Source organism: Typha angustifolia, chromosome 4, assembly GCF_048772165.1.
Source record: "Typha angustifolia cultivar Huaian chromosome 4, ASM4877216v1, whole genome shotgun sequence".
Classification (NCBI taxonomy): Eukaryota; Viridiplantae; Streptophyta; class Magnoliopsida; order Poales; family Typhaceae; genus Typha; species Typha angustifolia.
The window spans coordinates 5,015,019-5,033,582 of NC_133242.1; the positions used below are offsets into that span (position 1 = coordinate 5,015,019).

Genomic DNA, 18,564 nt, shown 5'->3' on the forward strand with positions numbered 1-18,564 from the left:
AGTGATTTAAATGATTTTGATAATGATGTAAATTAGATGAATTATTCTTCAAACAAAAAAGTGGACAAGATTTCTTACAAAAGGACTAATTGATAAGTTCTTTTTTAATGCGAATGTCTGAAGAAGCTTCAAAGAAGTGAAAGTAGTTCCAATGAATATTGAATGGAATGTATAAACAAAAGAAAAGAGACAAAAATCAAAAGAAAAGAAACAAAGCTTTAAGCTTTGTAGAATGCTAAGAACTCTTAACTCCATATGAACTCAAGGAGCCTTAATTGAATAAAGAAGTTGAGTAAATTTATAAGTTTAACGCATAAAAAAAGTAATGGAAATCAAATGATTGTTAAACTTATGGATAAACATATTGGAGCGATGTAATACTCATAAATAATAATAATAATAATAATAATAATAATAATAATAATAATAATAATAATAATAATAATAATGTATGTGCAGTGCACTATTGCACGTGTGATCTTTCTCTCTTCTTCATTTAGATCTCACAACTCCAAACTTATTCCATTTTTCATGGTAAGATACAAATCCATTTTCCTCTCACAATATTATCTAATGCTAAAAACTCCAACTCTACATGAACTCAATGAGCCTTCAATCCTTCATGGAATAAAGAAGTTAGAGTAAGTTTATAAGTTTTAATGCACGAAAAGAGTATTGAGAATCAAAGGATGATCATATTGTCTAACTTATGCATAAACATATAAGAGAATTATAATGCCCAGAAAAAAACTACTACTACTAATAACAATAATGCATGCGCAGTGCACATATGATTATCCTTTATATCTTCTTCATTAAGATTTCACAACTCCAAACTTATTTCATTTTGTTTGGGCACAATTACCTTTTCAATTTCCTTTTTGTTGAAGTAAAGAGTTGTATTCAGCTAAATACTCAGCTGCCTAGGTATCAACCAACACAAGGTTACAGAAGTCTAGGGAGAGGGGATTTGTAGATTCCAAAATAACAGTACCCATAGTCATTTTTTCTTAGTTGGCTACCCAATCAGGCACCTGGTTAACTTCTCTAAATACATGTAAAATTTTTCAATTATTAATTTCTCTCAACATAACCTAATACTCCCTTAACAATATTTCTAATACACTAAGGAGAGATTGCCTCTCGGCGGAGCACCCTAGCTAACCCTAGCAAATCTGATTCCATATGCACCTTGCTTTGCTTGGTTACCCACCTGAGGCCCATCCTGATGGCCCATGCCTCCGCAACTAAGGCTGACTCATTCGAGGACGACTCCTAGGTCAACTGCACCATCTTGCCTTACTCATCCTTGCACCACCCTAATCGTTATGAGCCTGTGAGTGGCATTGTCTTTCCAATTTACAGTCTAGTATCTTAAAATCTCTATGTCCCACAAAATCATAGAATTAGTACTAAAACCAGAAGTCCAACTTCTTGCAACCAAAACTTTTGACTTGAATTAAAGCTGACATATTCTGAATTAATTCCTAGGACAAAAACTGCAGCCCTCCCTTTTAATTAAAGTGAATAGGATTTATGATACTGACCTTAATTGTCTAATTATTTTGATGGTATTGGAAATTTAGACTACTTACGCTGGGATAACAAAATTAAGTTTGAATAAGAAAAGTTAATTTGTGATAGGATGAGTAGATCATTGACTCTGGAAGAGCATTAATAAAGCACAAGAATTCTCAAATTTTACATTTAATTAATGGGAGGTTTTCATACAAAATCCTACATTATATACTATTTTATGGTTGGAGCCCTCCCTACTTAAAAGAAATTCCAAATAACACTACTCCTTTTGACTTTAAGCTTAGATTAGACAACTTATTATATTGGCAAAAAACTTGGTGAAACCTAAATGACTATGTATTTAGAAATGGTTGACTCTTTTTTTTAGCTCATGATAAAAAAAAGGGATTGTTACAAATCACACTAAATACTTTATTTATTTTGTAATTTACATTCTGTCTTTGAGAATTTTTTAACCTAATCCCTTTTTTTCTTTTATAATTCTTATTTAATACATTGACATTATGTTGACTAACTAACGTCAACTAAGTTACTAAAATACTCCCATCATATTCTCTTATTTTTTATATCCCTCCAACAATCTTCCCCACCTACCTCTTCCACTCTCGCCGCCTTTTCTTATTTTTTCCCCTCCCCATTCTCCTCCTCCTCCTCCTCCTCCTCCTTTTCTTCTTCTTCTTTGGAAAGACAAAAGGAGGATAAAAAAACATAGGTAATTTATGTATTTATAAATTATTTTATATATTATAAAAATATATATTTTTAGTACCGTCTATGTTAACTTAGGATGTGAAATAAGAATTATATGAAAAAAAATGAGAGGTTGAATTACAAAATTCTCATGAATTACAAAATACGTAAATTGTACGGTGTAATTAAAGCCATAAAGAAAAGTGGTAGTATTCACTATTCAATATAATTATATTTAATTTACTACTTCATAGTTATTCATGGAATATTGGAGTATTTTTTATTATGATATCTTCGATGTGCATGTCTTATGTTTGATGATGTTAACCACTGCACCACTTTGCACGTATCACCATGTAGTTAAGTTTCATCTTGATAGTGCTTGTTTACTCACTTAGCGTAGAGTTAGGAGGTAGAGTGTATATTTATTACCTATATTTATCAACTAATACTTGAGGTCATGAGGTTAGGAGGGGACTATCAAGCACCATGTGCGCCAATTTGAGCAGGCGTAACACTACCGAGAATAGAGATAGACACGAGGTGATATGAAATTATGATTGAGAGGTAGGGGTCGTAGACCTATTGTTACCCAATAACATAGGGTCAGGGCGTTTTTCAGTAGCGTGCTTTTGTTTTCCCTGAGCGATGATTCCACTATATGCAACGATTTTATTATATGCGATGATATGGCCTTACAACTAGGGTCTGGATATACTGCTAACGATGATCGGCCGGAAAGCACGGGAGAGTGAGAAATCAAATCTTTGAATTTGCATCATACTATAATTGGATATAATATTTTTTTAAAAAAATTATTTCCTTTATCACAAATTAAGTAATTTATACTTCTCAAATTATCAAAATACTCTTATAGTAATAACAGTTTGAATACTTATTTAAAATTAAAAATTATAAAAATTAAATGTGAATAAATTGAAACAAAAATTGTATAATTATGAGGGTAAAACAATAACCTATGAGGTCCTATGAGTATGGGCAATGATGAGAGTAACTTAACAAATTTAAAAAATATCACATTAAATAAGATTAAATAATTTCTCCAAGATTCTTATATTCTAAAGTTAAGGTGAGTTAAAATTAACCCAAGGTTTTAAAATGGGCAGTTTTTTTATTTTTTATTTTTTTGTATAAAAAGGCATGGGCCTTTTCGGAAAAAGTGACGAGATAGGATTCAAGCCATAACGGACCCATAAGATAAGGGGTTCTTTTGCAAACTTCCCTCAATTAATTCACAGCTAAAAAGAAATTGAAGTAGCATTACCTCATGAGGGAATAGAAGGAAGAAATAAGTTACAGTTTGTTCCTGAACATCATACTCATTCCAACTCCCTACTTACTCTCTCTCAAAATCACAATAAAGGAGAAAAGAAATAATTAATGTCACATATACATGCACTAGAAGAGGAATAAGTTACAGTTTGTCCAAAACTCAACAAAAGTAAACACATTGGAATGAGCAAAATTGTATATAAAGCTAATATCAGAACTCCTTTCTGACATTCAGATTAGATCATCTGTCTTGCTACAACAGCCCACTTGTTGGTGGATAATTTATCATCTTATCTCTGAAAACCTAGCCACAAATTCGCCGCTTTTATGAGAATATGCCCGTGTGCTTTAACGAATGGCTACTGCAACTTGGATAAGTCAATTGCCCATACAAGCTTCAGATACTGTACTGTAACTGTCAATAGCAAGTTTTGAATCCATCTATATAAAGTACAAAGCGCAAATTACTCAACAGTTGTTGTTCCTGACTTTGGAACCTTCATCGCTACATTTCAACTGAGCGATTTATAAGTACTGACACAGTATTCCTTGCTATTATACATCCCAACCATCTTGCCGGCTACTAAACTCCCACTTATTGGTGGCCAAATTCCCATATATCTCAGAGAACCTAGCTAGGCAGTTACTCCTTACATTATAATGTGCTTGCGTATTTCGACTAATGGCAACTCCAGAGAACTTTGATGTATCAATGGCCCATGAAGGCTTCACATACTCCACCACCCTCCTTGGGGCGCTTGCATTCATGTACAAAAAGTTCATAAGCACATCCTCACAGTTAAAATACTTGTCGACAGTCTCCCTCCCTATCTTCGCCTCCTCACTCCAGTACCTTTCAAATGCCAATTGGTGATCCATAAATGCAGCTCCTGTTAGTATCATGTTGTAACCACCATGTTGCCGAGCATACTTCCCATCATGATATTCCAGTGGGCTCCCTTCTGCAAGCCGCGGATAAAAACCAACAATTCTGTCAGGGTGAACTCTCCAGACTCTGAAACCGCGCTCAAGATCATCACATGTCATCATAATGTCATCATCAAGTTCCAGAACAGCCCGTGTCTTTATTTCTGGGTCCAGGTTAAACCTGTTATTCAGAGAGTTTTTCTTCTCCACTCTTATCCTGACAGGCACAACAGAGTCCAATTCACTCAGTTTTGGGGGATCACCTTTATTCCATACAACCACAATCTCCCTCACCGAGGAGCATCGCGAGTAATGCTTCACATACATCTTTAAATTCCAAAGCCTAGCATCGTAAGTCATGGTTAGCAGTGTGAACTGTGAGTAGTGTCCCTTCAAAGGGTAAGCCTCTTCTGCACCATTGCCTCCATAGACATACCAAGTCCCTATGCAAGTCAAGACAACTATAACTGAAAATATAACAGCTAGGACCAAGCGTCCTGTACAAGTGTTTGGTCTGATTCTCCCTTGGAGAGGAGCGACAACCTTGCTCCCATGGAAAAACAACCACTTAAACTTAGAGTACATATATTGGCGTTGTTCTGCTTGGAAAACATCACTTCGCTTTCCCTGGATTGGAAGACACCGGCTAAGGGGCAATATGCACTTAATTGCATTCAATGACACCCCGGATAATATAACTAGCATGATCACAGCCCCAAATGCCATGTAACCTACAATAAGCCTATGAACAGAATCACCTGAAGGCACTCGATCCCCGTCCATTACCCCAATCCACTTGCCTGATGGGAGCTGTTGCACATCAAGGTGATGGTAACGATCACCATTCCATGCGTTTCGGCCCTTACGGGGCATATCAACACCAAGAGGGACCTCAACTTCCTCATATTTATCTGTTGTGAGGACCGTGACTTTGAACAGACGAATGCGTTGCCCATATGTACTGCCACAATCTTGCCCAGTTCGATAGAGGTCACCATTGTAAATGAATGGTCTGCCTGCATTTCTAGCACCTAAACGCTTATCCATGTTATGAACTGGATTCTTCCTGTGTGGAGACCAAGGACCAAGAGGTGAGCTACTGTACCAAATTTCCAGCTCACCATTCTTTCTGGCACCATAAAAACTAAAATCTGATCCAAACAGCCAATAGCGACCCTGGTAGTCTATAATGAATGAATCTATAAGAGGCTTCTTCAAAATGACCTTTTCTAACTTCCACTGAATTGGAAAATCTACTGCACGATAGAGACGGAGATCCCCATTCTTACTTCCTTCAGGCATCATATAGATCTGCGAGCTCAAAAACAGAGAGAAGCACCAAGTCACTAAAAGTTGAAGCTAAGCAGGAAGCATTTGCAATTTGACTATCAAGAATGAGATTAATTGCAAATTCAATTTGAATGAGAGTGAACGTAAATCTTACTTGGCCCTGGTAGCTAAAGACGTATGGATAAGAAAGATGCCACTCTTCATCTAAGACAATTCCCAGTTGCTGCCATGTCGAACCATTGTCCTTGCTTATTGCAACTCCAATGTCTCCTTGAAGTGTGACAGAATTTTTGGTCTCAAAAAACAAGTAAAGAGTATCCCCCTGAAGACATTTGGTATCTATCAGGAAAGCTGCAACAACGTAATGCTCTAATATAAATTCTAACATGGCTCATAGATTTGAAAAAGACGGCTTTGGGAAGTGATCTAATTAATACATGTCATGACGTTATAGTACAATTTTGCAGCGCAATGTGAAAAGAAATACCTAGTGGTAGTCTTCAATTTCCAATTATAGATGGTTCAGAGTCTTCAGACACACTTCGACAAACTGATTATGACATGTTAGAAATTATTCTCTAATTTGTACTAACAATTAAGTACCTGCTTCCTAAATATCAAGGGATGCACGATTGAAGGATCATTTCCAGCAGATGAATTCTCAGAACATCAACAGCAAATTTTGTGGTAGGAAAATAAAGCTATTACAAACATATCGCAAGTTGACTAGTGATGAGCATAAATCCATCTGGTGGGAGAGAGAGGAAGAGAAGAAAAGTAGTGTGATAAGTGTCAAGGAAGCTTTTACTTGTCATCTTCACAATTTCAAGACTCAAAAGGTTTATGATTCTTGAGCAAGGAAAGAAAAAGGGTGCAGTGCCTCCGTCTTTACTGGTTCATTTATTGACAGATCATTCGAAGCATTTATTGCAATATAGAAAGGTAAGGCCTACTAATTTTTAGCTTAGGTTCACAGAATCACATAAACATAATGAAAGTTGTGAGATAACTAATGCAGTAAAAGTAAACAGCTAAGCACATTAATATTTTCATCCTAAGGAAAGGAAAAGGATAGTAAGTTGTATATTGCCAAGTACTACAGATCTTAAAAATAGTGCAGAATAGTAAAGCAGCATTAGCATGCATAATGCTTTCAAAAAACAATTCTAAAGAGATCAAGTTACAATAAATAACTGCAACATGCTAATTAATCAATTACTGGATCGAACATGACTTAGCAAGAAAAGAGGAAGGGGGGGTGGAATCTAGAAACATGACAAATAAATGTAGCCAGGTTTGCGTTGGACACATCAAGGCTGATTGAAGAAGCAATTCTACTTTTAAAACCACACAAGTAGCTTCGTATGTTTGTCTTATATGTCCTCAGTTATATATTATGCTTATCAATATATATCTCTTGTGGCTATACGAGTTTATAGAGACCTTATATTCCCATCTTTGATAGCTAGGTTTTTACCTAAAACTTTGCATGATTTCAAGCATCACTCTTTACCAGAGCTACCTTTTACATTCAATTAATATCAGCAAATTCCTCTTCACTTGATTCTAAGATGGTAACATATTATTGCCTGTAGTGCCCAATTTTCTCAGTTTTCTCTGAGAAAAGTTTTCCCCAGAGTTAAATCCAAATTGACCACTACGGCAAACTATTTTATGATATGATAAAGAAAAAAATTAATAATTCGAACAACTAAATTTCTACCCAAAGAAAAGGGAGCTGGGAAAGCATACTAGAATCTCATGGAATAAAGCAAGAAACTTCTATCATGTAAAACTAGCACATGTGGAAGCAATCATTGATCCACTTGTAAAGGGTATGAATCTTCTTTTGATTAACCAAAAAACACTCAAAAAGGAATCACAAACAGAGAATTTGCACAAAAAGACCCTTAAAATTTAGCAATGATAAGATTGAACTCTTGTACAAACCTCCTATATAACTTATCCACATCTCGTTATAAAAAGGTGTGCATCGTAAAGATAGACTTACACACTCAGTTTTTAAGAGTCCAATCAGACTATTACCACCAAAACTTAGGACTATTTTGTGAAAATAATCCAAATCAAACACTTCAAAGTCTAGCTTTAAGTTCATAAAATTGTTTGCTCTTAGGTGATCAGAGCAAAATCAGTCAATTGCGATAAAAGTAGCAGTACTATTGGCACAGAGGTTCTTCATACCATCAGAACAAATAATTACCACCACAATAAGCTTATCGAAGAGAAGCTGAAAAAAGACGCGAACTTTTCCGGGAGATAAATTGAACTGCCCTAACCTGAATAAAAAGGAACGGGTCGGCGACGAAGTTACTGGGGAAGCCGGCATCCGAGACCGACGCACAGGTGACGACCGGATTGGCCAGAGGCCACGCCGCGCTCCCGTTCCTCCATACGCCCCACTGCTCACCACCGAAAAAAGAATCCCAATTCAAAATCTAATCAAAATCGAATTTTTAATACGAACGACAACTCCACCAACAAAACCCAAGAAAAGAAACCAATCAAAAGCAAAATTTGATCACCTCTTCGATGGGTTTCAGCGACAAGGGCGAATCCCCGTAGAACACCCCGATCGACCACGAGCCCTCGCCATCCGGACGGCAACCCAAAGACGACGACGACGAGGAGGAGGAGGAGGAGGAGGAGGTCAAGGGAAGAGGGGTTTGGAAAGGGGAAAAGGCGAGCCATGAGAAGAAGAAGGCGACGGATCCAAGGAGGAGGGAGGAGGAGAAGAGAAACAAAAAGGTGGTGGAGTGGAACCACTGGAACCACTGCTTCCATCTAACGCCATTGACGAAGCTGCCCATCTCGATGCTGCTGCTCTCGGTGGAGGCGATGGATTCAAATACGCGGAGTAATGGTTGACTCGAGATTTGGCGTTTAATATTAGTCTATTACGGAGGCCAAGGCATCGCTTTTTCCTCGAGTTGGTCGTCGTCGTCGTCTTTTTCTCAAGCAGCATCGTGGAAGAAGGATAAGCAGAGGAAGAGAAAACATAAAAGCAAAAAATAAATTAAAATAAAGAGAAAGAGAGAGAACGCCGTAGAACGTCTTAGACTCGTTTCTCTCTCTCTCTCTCTCTCTCTCTCTCTCTCTCTCTCTCTCTCTCTCTCTCTCTCTCTCTCTCTCTTCTTTTCTTTTTCGAGTTGCCTACCTCGTTTTTTCCTCCAAAAAAGGCCAAAACTTGACTAAACTTCATTCCGAAACGAGAAACCCGACAAACTATCTACATAAATCCTCAGCATCTAACCAAAAAATAAAAAGGTGTTCATCATCTCACATCCAAAACAAAACCAGAAAAAGTCCAAACTAATCGTCGTGCTCAATGGTCATAGCTTCTCCTCGGCAGCTGCTCCCCCTTAATACCTATCCAATAGATTAAGACATTATCAATGTGGTGTGCTAAGTCCAATGCTTGCTCTCTAACCAACCAGACCAGAAGAATGCCGCCATCCATATTTGCGTTTGATCCCCTTTTCCTTTTCACAGGATTAATTAACCTCTGGTTAAGACTCTACCCTTGATCTTCAAAGCAGTACTTATCTTCCAAATTCCCATCCAAAGTTCTCCTCATAATTTAAGTTATACATAATTTTCAGGCCTTCTCCCCAGAAGTTGAAATCCGCCAGCTATGATTCTAGATTTTATTCACAAGTAACGTGGCAATTGTCAACAAAACGACGTGGCAGGCTTGTTGGTCTTGGTTTCTTTTGTTGAAGAGGACGATCCCCTCCCTCAGGAGTCAGGACATGTTGAGACTTCTTCATGTCGATACGTCTGGCATTTGCCAGCCCAGAATTATATCTAATTGATTCAAGCTCATATAAATAAAGAGTGATCTGTATCACAATTATACTTATTATTATTATTATTTTACATCACTTATCCTCTAGTATAATGGGATGACCCGGCAGTTGAAGAGACCACAAATAATGAATTAAAAAAACTCATTGTCATACTTGGTAATAAAATAATAAAAAAAGGGATAAAATAACTCATTGTCATAATTCTTAATAAAATAAGGAAAAAAAGATATCACTTCATCCCTCGATGAGGTGTCTTATATCTTTATAGTCTGTTCAAGATTGTGTTCTCTCTTGTCCAACCGATATTACTCTGTTAATATCATTTATTTTGTTGTTTTGATGTATGTATTTTAGTGTTAAATATTAGATTTTGTAGTTATTAATGTTTTGAGGTTCTTGTTTTTCTTATGTTTTCTTGTAGTTCATCGTTATTGTTCATATTTCTTTAACTTATTGCAGTTATGAAAGAAATGAAACAAATATAATATATACTTTTATCGATATTCATTTGTAGTTATTGAACTTAATTATCAACTTTTTTTTCTTGATGTAATATATATTTTTCTCCATTTTACACTTATATTCTTGTTCTCTATCTGAAGTATTTTATTCTCATAATTTGTGTGATTAATTAGGACGGTTGATTGAAAAGGGTTAGTGACTCTAATAACCGAGCTCAACTAAATAAGACAATGTTATAAAAGAAGATAGTTAGGGCCAAGAAGCTCGAATCTTCTTACAAAACATATTGCCTTTAAAAACATATCCAGTAGGTTCTCATTACTATACAAGTAAAGTCGATAAAGGGTTCAAGTTGGTGCATGATTGATATAGAAAGATTGTGCCCTAAATATCCTTCAAATTTTTATTTGACTTTTCTCATATCCCACATCACTCCTCAAGAGTCAAGACTTAATTTAGGAATAGATGAGTGAATCAACATTTAATTATTGCAAATAAAGCTTTAAATGAAGTGAGTGGAAACTACCATTATTTTCACTGTACTCTTCTGCATGACTAATATGATAATTTATAAATGTGCATGGCAAAGTTCACATAGTATCTTTCATAAAGAGGTCATCCATCTATGAAACTCTAATAGTGAAAAAAACAAATGGAAGCTGGTCTTGGCCAAGTTGTCACTCTTGAACAACAAAGAGAGGATCCTTGATTTTAATAGAGTGTATATTTATGTCTAATAACACTATTTCAGCACAGTAATTATGCTTACCTTTTAGAATTTATTAGTAAATATATTTAGGGATTGACTGTCCATGAGTTTGGAGTGGATGTACCATTGTATTAACAATCTTTGGTTTTCAGAGCATACCAAAATTTTGCAACCTAAGTTCGCAGTGATAATCTGTATAAAATATTATAATATATAATAATTATATTTGATGTGATATAAAATTAAAATTGAAAGTAATGAGAATACTAAAATTGCACTAGAGTTGACGAGAGTTTAAGTCAAAAGACCAAAATAATATTTAGTAGATCTAAATAAGCACTAATAAGTAAATAATATTTAAATAAATCTTTGTGTATTTAGGAAAGTAGGAGATTTTTACATGACATATGTTTGTTTTCTATATATTTAAATATAATGTATTTTTATACAGGCAATGCGGACATTTTACCCGTGTAGTATAGGCATATTTTCTTGCATTGCAGACAAATCTCTATGTATGTTTAAATATAATATAGATTTACATGTGTAGTGTAGATTTTTTTATTATATAGTGCATAGATATTTTTTTGCACTATAAATAAATTTCTGTACATATTTAAATATAATGCAAAATTGTATAACTAGTGAGAGCTTTTTACTATGTGGGAAAATATATTTTTGCAATATGGATAAAAAAAATGAAGAGAGAGAAAGAGAAGAGGTTATAATATCATGACTTTTGAGAGATGAGAGAGATGAGATAGATGAGAGTATAATACCATGACTTTTGAGAAGAGGGAGAGAGAGAGAGAGTATGATAGTGAAATGATAATTGATTTAAGTATTGTCCTTGAGGTCAAATATGTAATTTTATATTTATTTGATATAATTTAGTGGTATAAAGTATGATGAGAGAGAAGTAAGTATTAATGGATATTTCTTTATGTACTATTATAAAGAGATTTGTAATCGAATAAGCCTATAAGTGAACGTAGCTATGGTGTTTAGAGAATATATGTATATCTTACTATTTATTGGATCTAAGATTCAATGATTCTAATAACTCAAATAATAATAGTAACAATAGTAATAATAATAATAATAAAACCCTAATTTTATTATTATTATTATTATCAAAAGCGAATAGAGTCAAGCTTGAGCGAGCTAGGTCTAGCTTGGCTCGATAATTTCTTAGAGCCTAAAAAACAAGCTCAACTTAACTTGCTTAGAGCTTGACACGATCTTGAACCAAGTTCAAACATCTCACAAGTCGCTGAGCTATTCTGACAGCCCTATTTCTAGTCAATAAATAAGTTGTCAATCTTAATTTTGAATCGCTTACGAGATGGAGGCTCCCATTGAATGAAGAGGTTAAATGACTACATTTTCATGTGTCGACATATAATTGCTCAAAGTATTCGTGAGTCAATGATAAGGTCTTGGATCAAATATTTTCAATGTTCTTCCTTTTACAATTAAAGGAGACATTATTTTTGTATTTCCATATTTGCTATAGTAGGACAGCAATCTACATCTCAGTAAAAGGACTTTTGTCTATCCAAAAATCTGCATATACTACCAAAGTTGGTAGGTACATTTTTCATAACCAAGTAGGTTATGAAATCGACTTTAACTCTAAACAATTATTGTGGAGAAAATTATTTGGTGGTTGGTAGTGGCTTGACTTAATGACTTAACTCAATTGATGGCTCGATAGTGTGGTTGGCTTAGAGGAGTAGCTCAGCAAAGCGATAGCTTGGAGCAATATCTTAACAGCGTTTAATTCAGAGTAATAGTTTGGCGACGCACACGAGTTAAAGTCTAAACTAAGCGACTTAATATATTGGCTAAAGCTTGATGGGATTTTAGTGTCTTTATAACTATGAAGAATTAACTCTTTGTCCAGCCCATATATAGCCTTCGAGCTCTTGAATGATAAAAAAAAAAGAAGCCTTCATACACTTGGAGCCGAGGACCCTTTCTTTTTAATAAAGTTGAGGGTGATAAAAATTCGATCCTTCACCAAATTCGAGAGAGCATTATCTATCCTACATTAGCCAAAAAGATAAAAAGATAAAGATTCTCGTGGAGAGTATTTTTTTATTCTTGTTTGCTTTGAGTTTACGAAGAGGCTCTAAACTTTTAAACCTCTGGCCGAGTTCCGTAATCAAATTTAAATTTTTAGTGGAAAATTAAAATTTTATTATTTAATATAATTTACTAATAGGTTTAATATGATTTTAAGATGCTGACTTGCATTTATATTTCATAAATTTATTTAGTAGCATTTTCGTACCTTTTCATGTCAGATTAAATAGCAATTACTCTCAGATTTTAAATATTCTCTCATATTTTAAATTCATAATAACTCACTTGTTTTTTAATAAAACTTGCAATATAAAAAACTTCTTGAAAACTATTTTAGAAAGTAATATTAAAAAATTAATATAGAAAAACAACATTATTATTTTAGAAAATTAGTAGTAGTAATAATAATAATAATCAAGCATAAATAAGCTCATAAATTAGTAATTTAATAGTTTTTTGGGATAAAATAATATAGTTTTATAATCAAGGTCAAAGGTTACTTTAGTTTATTAATTATATATATTCTCCTCTAAGACTAGTATATATTTTTTATTCTTTCACATCACATTAAAAAGTAATAATTACGTTTTAGACTAATTCATAATTATTAAATACCATATTTTCTTAGCCTAGTTAAAGATACTTAAATCAAGATTAAAAATTTAATCAAATTAATCATTGACATAGGAGTAGCCATCAATATAAGCAATTAAGCACTCGTAGAAGTGGCTAATTTCCCTTTAACACCTTTCCTTTTGTATATATTACGGCTTATATCGTCTTTTCAATTTTCTATTTTTTTTTATTTGACGCTATATTATTTATATAAATAATAGAAAACATATTAGGGTTTTTTTTGCAAATATATAAATACTCTTAAATCTCTTATTATGTGTTTGTATGTCCATCTATGGTTGATATTTATATTTATACTAATCAAATTATACGCTTTTTGTGTGATTATCTTTTAAAGCTTTATTCTCGAAGTGAATACCTATCGAAATTAATTGATCGTTAAATTTGAATAGTTTAATCGTAGAAATATAACAATATTTTTATTCTAGTTTTTGCTTAAGAGTATTTTTATGTTTTATCTATTAAATTATTTAGGCTTAACTTAAAAACTAGAGAAATTTATATATAAGCCTCTAATTTTAATGAAATTACAGTTTACACCGTATATTTTTATATATAGCTTTTGCTTATTTCTCTTAGAAGTATTTTTATGTTTTATCTATTAAATTATTTAGACTTAACTTAAAAACTAATAAAATTACATATAAGACCCTTCTTTTTAATAAAATTATAGTTTACATCTTATATTTTTATTATTTATAAATCGAACCCTATGAGAGTGAATACTTACAAGAAATACCTTAGTTCAGATTTAAATTAACACCATGAGAATATTCTGTTAAGTAAAAATATTTTATTTTTAAAATAACTAAAATGCCCTTAGTATGACTTGGCTAAAAGTATTTTTTATAATCTTTTAGTATAGTTAATTTAACATAAAAGTTTAGTTAAGTTTAACTAACAGACATATTTTTTGTATATATTTACTAAATTATAAGGTTCGATTTATACACAGTAAAAATGTAGAATATAAATTATAATTTTATTAAAAAATAGAGGGCTATATGTAAATTTTTCTAAAAAAATAATAAAAAAGATTGTATATTTAAATATATATATTTTGAGAGGTATGCATAAAAACGATAAACTTGCAGAGGCGTACAGAGAGATAAACTACATGGTTTTGAGGAAGTTCATTGAGACTTGAGAGGCAAAATGGATATAAGATAATAAATTGATACAATTTTTCTTTCAAACTAAAATTTGAATTCAAATACTTGTACTGCAGCATCCCAACATAACCATAAATTTAATTTACCATTCTATACTTCAAACTTGAGCATTTATTTGTCTATTAGATTTCCATCCTTATTAACGGCCAACTAATAGTACTAATTTGTGGTGTCCTTTAATAAGATGAGATAATAAATTCATGGCATAATAGCAGCAATGGATGCAGCCGTTACTCTACTATTCCCTTCTCCTCCTCTTCTCAATCGACAGCCCACCGACCACCATTTCTCTTCCACTCCCAAAACCCCAGCACTCGCCTTCCCACCTTTGACCAACAACAGAGCCTTGTTATACAAGCCACTCCAAGAAGCCCAAACCCTAACCCTAAGCCTAAACCCAGCCCAAGCCCACCTTTCCCTGCCCCGTCTCATCAAACTTTGCTCCCGTTCCCGCGCTTTCTCCTCTGGCATCCAACTCCACGCCCTCTCCTTCAAGCTTGGCCTGTCTTCTGACCCTTTCCTCCAATCCTCCCTCATCTCGTTCTACTCTTCCTGCGACCTCCCATGTGTTGCCCTCCAACTGTTCGACACAATTCCCCAACCAAACGTTGTAGCCTGGACCGCCGCCATTGTTGCCTGGCTGCGCGCCAAAGATCCCAATTTTGCCGTCTCTTTGTTTGCCCAAATGGTCGAGTCGGGCGTTGAAGCTGACGACTTTGCCCTCGTCGCCGTCCTCTCTGCTTGCGCCGATCTTGGGTCCCTCAAATTTGGTCGCGCACTGCACGGTTATGCTGAGAAAACCGGCACGGTGATTTCCGCATTCTTGGGTACGTCGCTCGTTGACATGTACTGCAAGTGCAGCTCTGTGGAAGACGCCGTCAAGGTGTTCGAATCTTTGCCGGAGAATTTCAGGCCTATCCAAATATGGAACGCTATGATCCACGGGCTTGCGGTGCACGGGCATGGTTTTAGGGTTCTTCAACTGTTCGACGAAATGCTATTGAGAGGCTTGCGGCCCAACGAGGTCACATTCGTCGGAATCCTATGTGGGTGTGCTCATTCTGGTTTGATCCAAGACGGAAGATACTATTTCAATGCAATGAGAGTTAAATTTGGCATTGAACCAACTGTCAAGCACTATGGATGCATGGTGGATCTCCTTGGCCGCGCTGGCTTGCTCGACGAGGCTGTTGAGATGATCACTAGCATGCAGGTTTCCTCAAACCACATCGTTCTGGGGGCTCTACTTAGCGCTTGCAGTGCTTGCGGAGATGTAGGCACGGCGGAGCAAGTGGTGGCAAGGATAGTTAGAGAAGAATGCAGTCCGAAAGGAGACACGAGCCACTTCGTCATTTTGTCGAACATGTACCGGGCAGCAGAGTCGAGTGGCAAGGTGGTCGGGGTGAGGGCAATGGTGGGGAGGAAGCCTAAAGGTAAGAGTTGGATAGAGGTAGAAGGGCAAATGCATGAGTTTTGAATTGGGGTGGAGTGCTTTATAATATACAGATTTAACAGGGTTGGAAGGAAAAATGGAATTGGATGGATGTTTACAATGTAAACCTCCTCACCCAACAAAAACAATTTAACATAATTATGGGTTTGTTTTGTAATTTGACCACCTACATGGCTACATAATAGAAAGATGTATATAATGAGTTTCTTTTTTAAAAATAAATCATGAATTGGTAGATTAATTCTAATCTACCTTTAAAAATATATATTTTAAAAGAAAACCTCTTATTTTGTAAGGAATATTGTCAGAATAATAAGATTAATATGAGATTTTTTTTGGAGAACAAAAAAAATACTCAATTAAAATAAGGATTAGTTACAAGTAGACCCTATGAACTATAGTTTTTATTTATTCACAAAAGAGATTTAATAGATAACTAACAAAAGAAGCATTTCAAAAGAGTCCAAAGAGAGAGTCTATAAAATGAATACTAGTTTAGAAGTCTAGATATAATTATCCCTTAAAAAAAATTAAAGAAAGGGTTAAATAGATTTTACCACCACCTATAGTATGGACAAAAGATCTTTTTTTTGTTTGCGGTAACAATCTGATGCTCTCTCTTAAATGCAGACTCAAACAGAAGGAATGACCCGTGCGTGCGAACTGAATCAAACCGAGTCGGGCGGCACGCGTGTGAGTTAAGTTGCATAGTATCTTTTACCCACAAAATAGGTACTTCTTTTGGAACCCAAAGCTCATAAAAAGTTTGTTACTTATATATCATACTAACATTTCTCAAATATCTAATATGGTACTAAACTCACTTTTTTTTATTTTTCATTGTTATAATACTTACTTTAGAGCCAATTTTCATTCACTTCTCTTCATGAATTTGACTAAATGAATATATGACAATAAAGTACTCTTTGAGCTAAATTAATTTCACCATTAAACCATCATTAATAATGTGTGGGCTCCACTTAAAACTTAACTCAAAGTTAATAAAAAATTCATGTCAAATATATGAAATTACTAACACTTTTTTCTTAATTACCAAGCCCTTTTGAACACTAATACAAAATGTCTTAAGTAATTTTTGTCCAAACTACACAAGGCTAAAATGTATTTCACCCAAACAAAACATACAATTGCTCAGTTTGTTATCATATACATGTCTTAAAATTTTAGAATAGATATAGTCATATCTAGAAAATTATACTAACACTGGTCCAAAAAAGATTACACTTTGCTGCATTCATCAAGAGGAAGCATACAAACTGCAGCAAATGACCATGCATGCAGTGAAGAAAAAATTGAGAAAGGATTCAACATGTGTAAACAAAGCATATGAAAGTAGCAGCAAATGACCATGCAAGCAGGAAGAAAAAACATTGAGAGAAGAATTCAGCATGTGTAAACAAAAGCACATGAAACTAGCAGCCGCAGTAATTAAGCTAATTGTTGCAACCACTGCTACCAGCTTACAAATCAGCATGGGTGATGTAACAACCCAGAATTTTAAAATATAAATAAATAAAAATATATAGTTTAGATAATGAGGAATTTTATTTTATCTTTTATGTTTTAGGATTTTTATTAAATTAAGTTAAATTTTTAGATATATCTTTAAGATATTTGAATCCTTATTCTAATAGGACTCTTATTATATGTTTTTCAATTATAAAATGGAGGTTTAGAAGAAAACCCGAGAGGAATTTTTTTAAAGAGAAGTTAGGGACGGTACTGCAGCAATATCAAAAAAAAAAAGAAGACAAAAAGAGATTATTCTTGATGGAGATTAGAGAGAAAAAAATAAAAAAAAGATGGAAAAAGATTTTATCATATCAAAGAGAAGATAAGAAAAAAGAAGACAATCATGGAGCGCTTTGGAATTTGTGCAGATTACGATTAGGATGCGAAAATTAAATTAATTTGGATTGAGTGATTAACGCAAGTTTTCACTCATATTTTCTTAAAATTTTATTATATAAAAATAGAATTGATGAATTATAAATATCTTTATATTTATTCTTATCTTGTTTGATTTTATAAGATAAGAAACTTTATAATATGATGATGTTAATTATACGTTGTTTTAAGGATTTTCCAATAAAGAATTAGAAATATTGAGATTTTATATTTTATATAAAATTCATATTTATCATTCTCGGAAAAAAGGGATTTTATTGTTTATTATTTTTCAGATTTCAAAGTATTTATTTTTATTGCAGAAAATAAGAAATAAATTAGGAGTATTTCAATTTAAATGAATTTTTAGATTTCTGAAAATAATTAATATCTATTTCTATTGTAGAAAATAAGATATAAATTAGGAATATTTTATTTCTAGAAAATAAGAAATAAAAAAAAAATCCTTAAAAGAATGATATAATAAGAAAATAATACCTAACTTCTCTCTAAAAAAATTCCCTCTGAGTTTTTCTTCTAGACCCCCCTTTTATAATTAAAAAAAAATAT

At 33.8% G+C, this 18,564-nt stretch overlaps 2 protein-coding genes across 2 annotated transcripts; one reads left to right on the forward strand and one right to left on the reverse strand.

The window, feature by feature from the left end:
• Window positions 1-3,566: 3,566 nt before the first annotated feature.
• On the reverse strand, window positions 3,567-8,742 carry LOC140758925 (glucosamine inositolphosphorylceramide transferase 1). Its single transcript, XM_073095330.1, has 4 exons — window positions 8,283-8,742; window positions 8,037-8,159; window positions 5,894-6,061; window positions 3,567-5,760 (listed from the first exon to the last, which is right to left on the reverse strand). The coding sequence occupies exons 1-4, from the start codon at window positions 8,565-8,567 to the stop codon at window positions 4,078-4,080; spliced, it is 2,259 nt and encodes a 752-aa protein (XP_072951431.1). The 5' UTR covers window positions 8,568-8,742; the 3' UTR covers window positions 3,567-4,077.
• A 6,024-nt stretch (window positions 8,743-14,766) lies between these two features.
• Window positions 14,767-16,874, forward strand: LOC140759260 (pentatricopeptide repeat-containing protein At2g02980, chloroplastic-like). The gene is made up of 2 exons (XM_073095767.1): window positions 14,767-16,066; window positions 16,717-16,874. The coding sequence occupies exons 1-2, from the start codon at window positions 14,851-14,853 to the stop codon at window positions 16,845-16,847; spliced, it is 1,347 nt and encodes a 448-aa protein (XP_072951868.1). The 5' UTR covers window positions 14,767-14,850; the 3' UTR covers window positions 16,848-16,874.
• The last annotated feature ends 1,690 nt before the right edge of the window (window positions 16,875-18,564 follow it).